This window comes from Notechis scutatus, chromosome 2 (genome assembly GCF_049901735.1).
Source record: "Notechis scutatus isolate UNSWTSFEM ecotype Mainland chromosome 2, rNotScu1.2, whole genome shotgun sequence".
Classification (NCBI taxonomy): domain Eukaryota; kingdom Metazoa; phylum Chordata; class Lepidosauria; order Squamata; family Elapidae; genus Notechis; species Notechis scutatus.
This window is the reverse complement of record NC_142010.1, coordinates 199118869-199132974: the sequence shown is the minus strand read 5'-3', so window position 1 is coordinate 199132974 and position 14106 is coordinate 199118869. Positions and strand designations below refer to the sequence as shown.

General features: G+C 38.3%; 2 protein-coding genes across 8 annotated transcripts in view; both read right to left on the bottom strand.

Annotated features, from left to right (window-relative positions):
* Window positions 1-194: 194 nt before the first annotated feature.
* LOC148132467 (uncharacterized) lies at window positions 195-1644 on the bottom strand. The gene has a single exon (XM_087954103.1). The coding sequence runs from the start codon at window positions 1310-1312 to the stop codon at window positions 362-364; it is 951 nt and encodes a 316-aa protein (XP_087810229.1). The 5' UTR covers window positions 1313-1644; the 3' UTR covers window positions 195-361.
* Window positions 1645-4386: 2742 nt separating this feature from the next.
* Window positions 4387-14106, bottom strand: part of LOC113428592 (zinc-regulated GTPase metalloprotein activator 1A-like) — a 28230-nt gene continuing 18510 nt past the window's right edge. For 3 of the 7 annotated variants that reach the window (XR_015748036.1, XR_015748037.1, XR_015748035.1), the window contains exons 9-16: window positions 13946-14032; window positions 11850-11894; window positions 8212-8268; window positions 8032-8083; window positions 7025-7093; window positions 6817-6853; window positions 5405-5531; window positions 4387-4648 (exon numbers count right to left, since the gene is read on the bottom strand). Coding sequence is in view for 4 of the 7 variants with exons in the window: in XM_087957784.1 (XP_087813910.1) it covers window positions 4575-4648; window positions 5405-5531; window positions 6788-6853; window positions 7025-7093; window positions 8032-8083; window positions 8212-8268; window positions 11850-11894; window positions 13946-14032 (577 nt within the window). In the remaining 3 variants the exon portion in view is untranslated. Of the gene's footprint in view, window positions 4649-5404; window positions 5532-6787; window positions 6854-7024; window positions 7094-8031; window positions 8084-8211; window positions 8269-11849; window positions 11895-13945; window positions 14033-14106 lie in introns of all 7 variants that reach the window. The other 4 variants (XM_087957784.1, XM_087957785.1, XM_087957783.1 and 1 more) reach the window with 2 other exon arrangements.

The window sequence follows — 14106 nt, the reverse complement described above, 5'->3', positions numbered from 1 at the left end:
TTCTTTCTTTCTTTCTTTTATTTCTTTTTCTTTCTTTCTTTTAGTTGTCACACTTCACTGCATTAAAGTGGATCCTTAGATGTGGAGCACATGTAAACTTTGCTCAATCGCTGCCTGAAGGACGAACTTTTCGTTATGTAGGATGCTTTGCTGTTGGGGGGGGGGGATCAGACACCATAATCGGCGTGGTGCGAAAGAGGAAAATGACTCCCAATTTAAGGAGCCACCCCGTCAGTTTTCCAGGGGGTTGGGGGCTTGCTAAAGCAGGTCAACCGGAGGTCAGATTAAAGATCCCACGTCTCCTTGCAACTGCCGCCTGCAAGCAATTTGCAAAGTCCGGTAAGAGAAAGGGAGCGCGGATCTAGAAGGCAGGAGACGGGCTGAGGATCAACTCTGAGTGACCCGCGAACAGCGCTGCTGTGGGACCCTGACGGGTGCCGGGAGCCAGCAAGGACTTCCACGAAGCCACGAGGCGCTCCGGGCTGGAGAGCAGAGCCTGGCTGCGGTTGCAGGCGGCGGCGGCGGCGGCAGAGGAGGGGATCCAAGCGCTCAGCTGCACCAGGGCGGGCGCCGTCTTCATGATGCTCTCGATGCTGAAGGAGCACCTGTCGCCGCCCTGCAGGCCCACCTCCCCCGGGGGCCGCTTTTCTTCCTCCCCGGGACCCTGGCGCCCCTTCCCCGCTTGCACGGGCCCTCGGGCCGCCCCCGCTGAGGCGCAGGCGGGCAGAAGCCCCACCGCCGGAGGCAGTAAGGGACCAGAGGAAGGTGGGAAGAGCAGGATCCCGGCGGCGGCGGAGGGGGGCGCGGGCCGCTTGAAGCGCTGCCTGCGCCGGAGGAAGCTGCCGTTGTGAAACATGCCCTGCGAGGCCGGGTGGAGGCGCCACAAGTGGCCTTTGCCGGGGCTGCCGGGCTGCCGAGGCACTTTGACGAAGCAGTCGTTGAGCGAGAGGTTGTGGCGGATGGAGTTCTGCCAGGCGGGGAAGCGCCGGCCGTAGTAGGCGAAGCGGCCGCGGATGAAGGCGCAGATGCCGCTGAGGGGCAGCTGCTGCTGCGGGCTCTGCAGGATGGCCATGGTGATCAGCGCGATGTAGGAGTAAGGGGGCTTGGCCAGCCCCTCGGGGGCCGTCGCCTCCGCGCCGGGAGCCCTTTTCTCCGCTGCCCCGCTGGGCTGGCTGCTCCCGGCGCCACCGCTCCGGATCTCCTTGGGACGGGTGGAACATCCCCGGCGGCAGCTTTCGCCCAAGAAGCCGGGACTTTCTTCCCCATCTGAACTCCGACCTCCTCGGAGATGGTCCTCGCCGGATGGGCTCATAGGAAGGGGAAGATCCACGCGCGTCACGAAGAGGGGGCGAGGGGGACCTGCCTGCAAGCCGGTGCAACCGAATGGCCCAGCTTCGAGGCTGTGGGGTCTTTTATGGCCCTGTTTCCACCCTCCCTGTCACCTGAAGAGGGCGGGTCCCCCTTTCCATTGGCATGCTCCCATCCCTGGGGAAGGGGGGGGGTGTCGGGGAAGCGCATCGGAGGGGACACCCCCCCCTTTCCCCTCTGACTCTGATAGGAATGCCGGATAGAAAGGTGAACTCAGAACTCCTATCCGTGTGTCACGTGTGAATTGGGTTTTAAAGAGGGGCATGGCACAGCTCTCCAAATGATGCATTCTGTTTGATAACATGGTGATCGGTGATGTGATCCAATCAGTCCATTAGATAGCTGAAATAAAGAATATTTGGAATGTTTATATGAAAGAAGTAGCAACTGTTAAAACTAATTATTGGGCTTAAAATTTTAAGGTTTTTTGTTCCATTTTTTGGTAATTGAATGTTGGTTAAAAAATGCATGACTTCTTGAAAGCCTATCCTACTTTCTGGTGGCTTACGGTCCAGAAATCAGAGAGTATTCTGGAAAAGAGCCCCTAGGCAGTGGAAATTTTTGGAAAGCAAGGTAAACTGGACACTCACAGAAAGAATGCCTGGCTTATTCTTGAAGTGGGAAAAATAAACTGGGGAGGTATTCCAGGTTATACAAGGTGTGAAGTAGAGGTTGAGAAGAAACGATAGATGAAGAAACAAGCACTTTGTTTATAGTAATAGAGGGTTTTTTTTTCGAATCATGGGAGGAATCATTTTTTCGAATCATGGGAGGGACAGTACTTTAAGATATGGATAAAGAACCTTTTTAATTTTTTAAAAAAATAGAGGGAGGAAACCCTTATCCAGACCAAAAAAAAAAGCACAAACATTAAAATTCTTGTCTATTGCCTATGCAGTAAATGAAGGTGTCAAAATATATTAAAATGCTATAATAGGTATGCGGTATGATACAGATAAATCCAGGAAAGCACTATTTATTTGTGCCAGGAAAACATAAATTATCCATCAGTTTTCTTACCAGACTCCAAAATAATAAAAAGGTGAGAAAACTTGGTTCAGAAAGTTCAAGAGAGTCACTTGTTCAGCTGATTTGCCAACAGTACTCCGGAACTGATCTAACCCAGCCCTGTAATTTTCCCATTGTAAATTCTGCCACGTGCTTCTAATATATTTGTGTTTAAAAAATAAATAAGAACATTCATCCTATCCTCTTTAGAATTAAGTTACACTGCATAACAGTGTATTGATTACAAAGCTTGAAGTGAATGGTAACATTTACAAAGTTCTTATTTTTATTTATATGTGCACATTAATCAACATTAAACTAAATGAAACAATTTATAAGACACCACTGCACCACAGTGTAAAAGTAATTAATTCTTTTTTTAATGCTTTTTATCCCATTAGTAAATCAGGCAGTAAGACATCTACTGTCTTGTAACATAACTTAGGGTAGATTCATACATTTCTGTTCGAATATATTTAAATTTCAGAATAATCTTTCTAATGTTAAGCTATTGCTTATTGAGATATACTGTTGAATGTTTAATTTCAAAACATAGCTTGTTCATCTAATTAAATTCATTTAATTTCAACATAGCTTGTTAATTACAAAATTAACAAAGATTTTCTTTCTAGAAATTGCAGAACACATCAAAGAGTTATCCAATTTTTTTTAAAATAGCCGAACTGAAGAAATAACCTACTTATCAAATTCACCAAAATGTATTATTTTCCTATCACATTAAAAAATAGAAAAGAACATCCTTGTTTTGAACTATTTCAGTCCCTGGATTAGAAGTACTGGGCACCTGATCTTATGCAATCTTACTGCAATTATATCAATGGATCTTACTCGTTACTTCTTGTTTAGAATGTCACTTTAAGAACAAGTCTGATTTTAATATTTCAAGGTCAACCAGCCACTTCCACTGATAATTCTGACATAATTACCCTGAGGATGAGAAAATCAGTCAGACAACTGGTAAATTAGAAGAGTTAATAGTGTTTTATTACAGGGTGTATGTAATATGTCCATTTGTCCTTATATCTATGGCTTCCAAAGAATTAGTGCTACTTTAAAGATTTAGGAAGTCAGTGCTTGGGATAGCAGTCCAATCCCTATACCAAATTAGGCAACTGAACAGAAACCAGTTTACAGTGCAATGGAAAAGGGTGAAATATGAATGTTTTTCTGCAATTTGCTTTCAGAGAGAGAGAGAGAGAGGGATCACTGGCCACAATTTTTCTCTCTCTTTAAAGAACTAGCCATGCTTTGAGGGGTTCAAATTTCCTTTCAAGCAGAGGGCTCACACTCCTACTTTAAAGTAAAGTTGTGTCATCCCGATACTTTAAAAAACAGAAGTGTGTTAAAATTAAAGAAACCTGTTCATATTTGAACTGTGATTTCATTACTCTAGAACAGGGGCGTCCAAGCCTGGCAACTTTAAGACTTGTAGATTTCAGTTCTCAGAACTGGGAGTTCGTGATGGCTGGGGAACTCTGGGAGTTGAAGTCCACAGGTCTTAAAGTTGCCAAGGTTGGACACCCCAGCTCTAAAGAAACCATTTTCAACGTTCATTAGAGCACCCTTCCCTAATCGTTATCCTGATATAGTCCTGAACATAACCTCCATTATCTATTGGCCGTATTGGCTGAAAATTATGGGTATTGAAGACAAATGCATTTGGAGAATTCCAAGTTGGTAAAGGTTGTATTGGATAGTTCTAGTCAAAGTTTAATTTACTGCAAGAGTTCAATCTTTGCACCTCTTTACCAAACATGGAGTATAGCAAGGCTGTCAAACTCCTGGCCCGTGGGCTGGATGTGTCACGAGCTGGCCATGCCCCCACCCAGTTTAGCGAAGGGGGCGCAAATCCTGACACCGCTGTGACAATATGAGTTGGACACCCCTGGACTAAAGGAAGGAAAAGAGGTACAGAATACATTTCCGTAAGAGTGTGTGTGTGTGTTTTAAATAATGGAATCATTCTAAACAAAGACTGGCGAAGTAACATTTCAAGGACATACATATATTTTCTTTATTAATTGCTAATTCTAGACAAATTCAGACTTGATATTTTATATATGGGCAATAGTTTTATAAGGCTCAACTATTAAAAAAGGAAAACAGGCCCAAAATATTTTAATAATCCATTGGTAAAAAATGCAGGGTTATAAAGCACTTTTCCTCCGAAGCTGGTATCAACTATTTTCCTCTCTTTTGGTCACAGTTGCTATGAAAAGGTCTTTAAGGATATCATTATCCAGGTTCCTTCCTAGGAACAAATAATATAAAATTGAAAACATTTTAAATATTTTACAATGCTGTTGCCTGAAATACAACCAATGCTTACCAAAAAAATTATTAAAACCAAATGATAAACAGGTAAGGGAAAGCCCCAGGAAGTCAGTATGGGTCCATCTCTTCTCATGTAGTCTACTTCAATTACTTTTTTGCAAAGACAAGACTTCTCAGATCTGCTTGTTGTCCTGACCATGCTGGGGGAATTGCTTGGATGAAGAGTTATACCCTTCAAATGCAACTCCCACTGTTTCCCACCCACCCCCTCCGCATTCTTATTCCATGAAGGGCTGGCTTAGTTCCAGTTCTAATATTTCTCCTCCCAACTTGTACTGCCGGAACATTTGCCTTTTAGTAAATTAATGAAGGAAAAGCTGTCATGCTTTGACTTATTCCTCTCTAACAAACTTTCTAGAGCTACTTTAGTTGCAAACTCTGTGGAAATCCAAGAACAAGTGCAGACCTTAACCCCTTGGCAATGTTTTATTTCTCTAAGAAGTAGTCTACCCAATCAACAAAGCTACTATGCAATGAGCATCAACAAATGGTTACAGATTAGGAATTGGACTCAAACTCTTAGTCTTGAACTACACATAGACTATGGGGGATGCAAGTGGTAGTAATCACTTAACAAGTGGAACAGGGTTAACAACAACAGTGTCATACAGTACCATTTTTTGTAGAATTAATAGTGTTATACAACTGACATAAGTCATGCCCATATTCTTACCTATTAAGACCAATCGATTAATTCGTTCATCCTCTTTCCATTTCACAGTTGTTTCCTCTAGATCATAGAGCTCATAAACACCCTGAACTATCACCTGATGAGATTTATCTTTGATGGACACCAATCCCTGATTAGAAAATAAAATTAGCAAAGTGGCTAGTGAAGGTTTCTATAAATTGAATATAAAGTCTGGAAATGCTATGTATAGAATCTATAAATAAAACATATTCTAAGATCCTTGGTGTAAAAGGAATTGATTCCTTTCATCTTAACAGTGATGGACAGAGTTACCTTGAGATAAGATGGGTAGCCTAATAATTTTAAAAATAAATAAATGGATACTATATTAACCCTAAAGGGAGCCCTACAAGTATAAATATTTTTCACTACCTAGCAAGAATAGGATAGCATATTATATGTAGGTAAGTAAATGTCTGTTGTGGTAAAAACTACTTGCTCTATCTCTTCATAACATCTATAATATCAACAACCTTGTACAGATAATCCTTGACTTAAAACTGCACATTATGGTTGTAAGTCATAACAGTTGTAAAGTGGGTAGCCCATGTGGGTCACTAATTTTGCAATCTTTTTTGCAGAATCGCTAAGCAAACCAATTGTTTGGTAGAGACCACTTTTGCTAAAAACCAGGAGTAAATGCTGTTTTGGCAAAAACATGGTCACTTGACTGTGGGATGTTGCAAACAGCCGTAAATACAAGTCAGTTGCTGAGCACCTGAAAGGTGCCCCTGGCATAATCTGTTGTAACTTCAAATTGGCGGTAAGCAATTGGTCATAATTCAAGGACTATTTATAGTTCCAAAGATCATGAAATAGTTCCTTCTGTCATTATCATTAGTGTAATGTCTGTGCACAAAGAAACTATATCACACATTTCTTCCAGAAGGTACAGAAGTTGAAAGTGCAGACCTTTTGACATTATTAAAATTTGATGAAAAAAGAACTACATACGGCTGCAATACACAGAGCAAAATTTTAGAATTTTAGTTTTTGAGCAGCGTATCATCATCATTTTAATGACCCCATAATCCCTTACGGGTTGGAGTCTGGGCAACTGAATGGAACTAGCAGAGTGTTTTAATGGCCGGATGCCTTTCCTGTCGCCAATGCGGAGTTTTGTTCAGCAGATATAATGTCAGTGTGCCCAGAAATTAGAAATACCTGCTTCTACCTAGGATCGAATTCACAGCCTCCTGATTGTGAGACAAGAGCTCCACCTCTGGGCCACTGCACCACTTGTGTTGAGCACCACATGATGATTCCAAATTAGCATATGCCCCACTTTCCACATTCAGCCACTTTCTGCATCCAAATTAAAAACAGTAACGTTTTTGAAAATAAGAATAATACTGAGTACTGAACCTTTAGTCTTATTACTTCCATGGGGTTACCTTTCTTGTCTTTTACATTTTTCTCCCACAACAGATTCTAAAAGAGATTAAAAAATGATAGGAAGAATTATACATTCATAATAAAATAATCTTCTTGGGGGGAAAAGCCAAATTCTTTCAAATCGCGTTTATTTTTTTTAAAGTTGAAGATGTGTTAATCTATGAAGTAAGTAATTTGGATTTTTCATGCAAATAATAAAGCACTTACTTGAATAAATACATTTAGGTCTTCTTCAGTTGCACTTCCTAGCACTTCAAAAGTTGATGTAACAATACTCTGAAAATCGATAAATAAAAATGGCTATATTCTGTTTTTTAGTAAAAGCAAAATAATATGTTCTAATAATAAAAATTCTATTTTAGCAATCCATGGAATCTGCAAATTAATGGAATGCACTGCGATGTGATGCAATGTATGTAATATTACAAAGAAAGTACATATTTTTCTTGAACTATATATTTGATGATCATAAACATTTATTTACATAATAAATTAGAACCATTTAGAATCCCAAATGCAATAACTTCAGGCAAAACAGGAAAGGTTGCACCTCTCTTGCCCAAGCATCAACTTGCTAAAGAAATTAAAGAAAGCAAAGTTAAGACTGGTACCGAGGGCAGAGTTTTTTTTCTGACCTATCATCCAGTCCATCCAGGCCAATGGGGGCTGAATCTGAAAGTTAGAAAGTATTCAAATCCAAAATCTAATGTCTTACTTTTTATTTCCCATCTCATTATTACTTGAGCTGTGGTGATGAAATGGTTAGAATGTAATATTGCAGCCTAATTCTGCCAACTGTCATTGGTTCGATCCTGACCGGCTCAAGATTGACTCAGCCTTCCATCTTCTGAGGTTGGTAAAATGAGGATCCAGATTGTTGGGGCAATATGCTGACTCTGTAAACTGCTTAGAGAGGGCTGTACAGCACTGTGAAGTGGTATATAACTCTAAATGCTATTGCTATTGAATCTGGTAGAATTCTTTCTTATATCCCTTGATGACTGATAATGCACAGAGAGGAGGAAAAGCACAGACTTGTAAAATTCTGTTATTATAGTCAGCCAATAAAGGCTAAGTTCTAGTCTTCCTTGAGGTTAATTTTTGGATCTGGTTTACCTCATGGAGCTGATATAACGATGAAGGGAAAGGAACATAAAAAGGCACATGCATACAATTAATAAAATTTTAATCAGACATACTTAATGCAGATTCACCTTATCTAGATGTGGATGAGGTTCTTTTTCAAGCTGAAGTTTCTGCTGCAAACTTAGAAGGACAACACATTTAATACAATAGCATTGCAAACACAAAACATAATTTGGACAATTGTTAATATCAGGGCATAGCAGAAATACAAGTTGAATTCTAAAACAAAAAACAACATATAATCTTACCTTTTTCCCGATACACCCTCAAAAGCATGCAGGTCTAACACATTAGAGAGATCAACTCTAGGGGAAAAAAATTATGTCTTTTAAAAAGATATATACTTAATGTATATACTAAGACTGCCTCTTGCTCTATGGCATTTTGCTATGACTGCTCCTCTCCACTGGAGTCTTTTATTCTTTCTGGTCAGCCTCTCTGAATGCTTTGGAGAATTATTGAAAAACTTTTGGAAAGTGAATAGAGGTGTGTGTATCCATTCAGCAGAAAATGTTAGCCTCTCTATTGAATAAGCAATATTATCTAGGCTCAACCCTAAACTAGCCAAATCCCCAGAGCAATATTATTTAGTGCAGAGGGGGAATCCAGTCCTAATGTAAACTGGTGGAATTTTATATAAGAATGAGATACTTCAGGTATCATATAAGAATGAGATACTTCAGGTTCATATTCTCCCCCCCCCCTTTTTTTTTTTTTACTTCTGTGCTAATATGGAAAGCCAAGCATTCAGTTTCACATGGAACCTCAGGTGCATGTGATGCCCAAATTTAGGGAACTGTGATAATTTGAGAATGAATTAAGATTCGAAACTACAATTTGATCCTTACAATTTCAGTAATCCTGATTTAATTCAACCAATTTTGTTTGTTGGTTTTTTTTTTACTTAAGACACACTGAATAAAAGCATTGTTTAAAAATTAATACAGACTGCTTTTTTTCATTGTTGTTACAGCAGACCAGTAGAGACTTGAGGCTTATTATACTTACAGTCATTCTCATTGAACATATGAGCTCCTTTATTAATTACTATACATAGAAAAGTCAACCTTCCTTCAGTTTCTCTAGCATTGCAGAAATGGCTTACTTTAATGCTTAAATTTGTGGGAATGTAAGAAACTTCACAGAGCCCTCAACAATTCCTTGTTGTTAGGAAACTCGCGCAGCATAGTCGTTACAACACTGACACTTCTCTTGTTCCAAAGTTTGTTCAGAAATATCTAAACCGACTTTTGACTTTAAAAAAGCAAAGTCTGGAAAATGAGAAATCGCAAAGAGTGCTTAATAATGACCTTCACTGTAATCACGTTAACAATATCTTTAGAATTAAGAATGGTTCGTCATCCCCAAACAATTTCTAATGGTAGTTTTGAATGTAGAGACCTTTTTAAAAATCTAAATTTAATACTAGTACACTTTACACTATGTCATGCTAGCAGAATAATTATGATCAATAAACAGGCAATAGGGCACTAAGAAAAGCCATAGTATCAATTTGGGGAGCTTTAAGTTAGAATGTCAAGTTAGAGCAGGGTTTCTTAACCTTGGTTAAGTTGAAGATGGATGGACTTCAATTCCCAGAATTCAATACAATTCTGAATTCTGGGTATTGAAGTCTACCCATCTTCAACTCGCCAAGGTCGAGAAAGACTGAGTTAGAGTGTTAAGTTGCTGAAACTATTTCACACATTCCACTCCACCTTCCTAACTCAACAAAAGAAAGAATTATGAAGACTGTAACCCCTGTAAGCCAACATGACAGTCACTACAGAAAAGAATGTTCATAAAGCAACTGTTTAGCAGCAGCACATAAATCCTCCAGCCCTGAAGCAGATCTGAATTTCTAACGAGATTGTATCAATGAACCTGTTAATGGGTTTAAAATGTTTGGAAATGCAGTATTCAGCTGGTGAGTAAATAACAAAAAATTGTTTCCTAACATTTTGCTGTCAGGCAAAATAGGAGTGTATTGCACTTCATAGGTGATGCCTACAAGGCCCTCTGCAACCTGTTGTATAATGTTATCTCTGTTATAAATTTGCATATACTATTTGGAAAAATGTTTTCCAAAACACGTTATATAGGGAGGAAATGAATGTAACAATACATTTCCGAGATCTAAGTCAATGTAGGATTAAATCATATGCCTTCCAGTGTCTTTAGATAAGAAAAATTACACAAGAACTTTATTTGCATTAGACTGAATGAACATTCATGTGATGTCACCTACATTCTTCTGTTAACATCTATTGTGCTTTGTTCCTTCCTGAATTAGTACTATGTTAGAAAATATGTAAAGGGCAAGTACTGACGTTTACAACTTCTATTATTAACTCGCAATATCTAAAGGGCTACATATTTCTCTCCAGCAATATACAGGTAATCCTTGAATAACAACTGTTCATTTTAGTGACCAAATACTAAGTTAAAATGGCATTGTAAAAGCGACTTATGATGAATTTTCGCACTTACAACCATTGTAGCACCCCCATTGTTCCATAATCAAAATTTGGGCACTTAGCAACTGGCATGTATTTGTGAGAGTTGCACTGTCCCAGGGTCATGTGATCACTATTTGCAACTTTGCCAACTGGTTTCAGACATGCAAAGTCAATGGGATAAGCCAGATTTGCTTAACAACTGCAGTGGTTCCCTTAACAACTGTGGCCAAAAAAAAAAATGTTGCAAAATGGGACAAAACTCACTTAACAATTGTCTTGCTTAGCAGCAGAAATGTTGGGTACATTTAAATGTTAGCAAATTTTTAAACACTGCATTGAAAGAATTCAGAATGTAATGATAATTTAGATCTCTTTATCCATTGCATTTCATGTTGGGAAATGTTTAAGGCTTAGATCAATTGCTACTTAGGGTTGAAAATAAAATTGCTACTTAGGGATTGAGAATAAAAAGAAAGCTGTTAAATTTTTGATCTACTATTTTCTTATTGATGTCCTTTTTTCCAAATGAATTAATAAAATGTATACACTTTAGTTTTAATCAATTTAGTAAAATTAAATTTAAATTAATAAAATATAAAAAACAGTAAGGTTATTAATTTTCTTGAGATACATTCTATAGTTAATCAAATCCTATTTGCTTCCTTACATAAACTCTACTCAGTTTAATTATAAATGTACCTGGTTGCCCAAGGGTCCAGTAACTATGTTTTGAACAATCCGGTGGGGATTGAACGGCCAGCTAAGAGTTGAACTAGATAATGTATTATATTATAGCTAATCATATGCTCTCACTAGATTAAAAACAGGAGCCTGAGTTCTAATCCTGCCTTAGGAACTCAGACAGTTGTGACCTTGGGTCAGCCTCCTTGCTCTGAGCCCTAGGAAGGAGGAAAAATGGCAATTAATTTCTGTACAGTAACTTGTTTAGGCAATCACCAGAAATAAACCTGACTTGAAGGTGTGCACACATACACACAAACCTACACTAATACGTTCTACCATCTTGATGCACTAAAACCTCTATTTTTTTGGACCAGATGGGAGTATCTATATAGCCAAATGTATGTAATTATATAAAAATTATGCAAACAATTTACTAACATGTTCATATCTTGCATAAAGGCTATAAATATTGTCCAAAGTGATTTGCTAAACAGTGAATAAGTCTACTGATTGCTAGAATAGTCTGAATTCAGATTTTGTTCACAGCATCTAATGTCCACTGACACCAAGCAACTGTTTTTTCAAGCCTCAGGAGTTGTCAGGGACAGATGTCAGATAATAATATAAACTAATTGGGTACTGCTTGTGTAGCCTGACTTCCTGAATAAAATAAACTTTTCAGATTAATGTATATTATTCACAATAGTAGGAAAAAGTAGTTAATTTAGCATTGTTTTAATTACCTTGAGCGCTGAGTTTCTAAAATGTTGGCAACTCCATTTATTGCGCTAACATTATTGAAGAAGGGGGAAAAGATAGAATACTTATATCAGAAATAATTTATAACCCAACTTGACAAAATTTAGATTCCTATGTTTAATCTGATCCCTGCAAAAACAATAATAATAGACTTTACATTTTATGAATTAACAAGGTTTTATGGAAGTTCAATTAAAATATAAAACCACAACTTCTAGAACATTAAACATTAATTTAAAATGTTCAACAGGAAAACCAAACTCAAAGAGCGTGTTTTCAAATGTTCCTCAAATTCATCAGGGAGGACTTTCCCAAGAACTGAAATAGCTACTGGCAATGCTTGATTTCAAGTTTCTGCAAGAAGAACCTTCAAAGAGGCAGATCAACTGCCTTGTATGATAATTTAGAGTAACAAAGAAATGTCATCCTTGCCCAAATCCTCCAAGACGATTGTTATGCATTGAGCTAGTGTAATACAATAAACTCTTGAACTTTTGCTGATGAGACTGGAGCTCAAATCTCAACTCAGCTATGTTGTTCAGTGGATTCCTTTGGGTTGATCACTCACTGCCACCCTATCTAACTTCACAGGATTCTTCTTCCGGAGACCAAAAATATAGTTCCTTTTTTCTACAGATTTCTTGCTTCCTTTTCTGATTAAATTAGATTCATAGCCAGGTAAGACGGAGGAGGATGTGTAGGTCTGGCATAGCAGGGAGACTGATTGCCACCAAAAAGTATTTGCAGGTATACTGGTGCTTATAGACACAATAAAGCTTTCCCCAATCTATCTATTTTCTGGTTTATTTAACTGTCAGAATTTTGAATCTGAAAGAAATCTGCTGTTTGTAAACAAAACGGGGATCCTACAGTTTCATATAATGACTCAGCTCAGAGATGGATAATTTCTTTTGGACTCAAGAACCATGCTTCATAGTTTATAAAACTGTTTGGCTTCTGAAGGTTGTGGAAGGGCTTGATGATGTCATGATAATGTTGAAAATGGGCGAGCTTTTGATGTTGGTGGGAATTGTAGGATTAAGGGCAAAAAAGAGAGATCCAGAGGTACTCTGAGAGAGAAAAATGGGTGCAGGGGACTACCCCATGTAGCATGGGGATTTCCAGTCAGAGAACTTCTGAAATCATACTGTATTCTACCGCAAATGTTAAAGTTACCACATTGGTCACAGCAATACAACTAAGCAGCATATGGCCTGTAAATCCTATAATCCGGTTTATGCCCTTAACCTGCACATTATTTATTAAATTTATATGCCCATCTCACTGATAAGGCCTCTCTGAGTGGCTTACAAATGAAACATAGGATTTCGGCTACTGAATACAGAGTCCTCCACCCTGCAAAATCCAACTCTATTGCCAAAGCAGAAATAGCTAGGCATTTGAGCCTCAAAAATCATCTTTTTCTCCCAATAAAAGATTAATAGATAATTAATGACAGTGGTTGTAATTCTGCCTTAGTCAAAAGCTTCCTGACTTCATTAAACTGTAGCGGAGACTACAACTAATCTTTGTTCTAGTTAGTTTCACTTCATACAAAACGTCAAGCCTACAGCAAGTAAAAAGTTGTAAATCTGAAGAGAATGTATTTAAATAACTACCTGCCAATTAAATAATTAAATCAAATGTATTGTTTTGATCCCATGTAATCTACTGTTCCAGTGGCCACAGTCACAGGAAAACAACAATAAATATTTCAACCAAATTCCTCAGGAGCCACTTTATCTTGCTGAACTCATTAGTGCCTGAAGACAAAAAAAACCACCCCTTCTCTCAGGTGAAAAGCTGCCTATTTTTCTACTGCTTTTGCATGGTTCAGCTAAATTAGTGTTTCCCAACCTTGTCAAGTTTAAGATATGTGGACTTCAACTCCCAGAATTCCACATGTTTTAAAGTCGACAAGGTTGGGAAACACTGACCTAAATGATTAGGTAGTTGAAATGCAATGTAAACCTCTAAACTTGTTTTAATTGTACTTGTTTTGATTTCTGAGGATTTTTTTTAAGTAAAGGGACAGTATAAAAATGTATAAATAAGATACTGGAAATAAATGTATGCTTACCAGACAGCTGTTCTTAATTTCATCAGTTCAGCTTCTGAAATCAAGTCTACTTTATTGATGATGATAAGATCTGCTAAGGCAACCTGCCTAGAGAAAATTCAGTAAGTGAAAAATAAGTAAAATAAGTAAACACAAGTAATTGTATGCTTATTAACACAAGT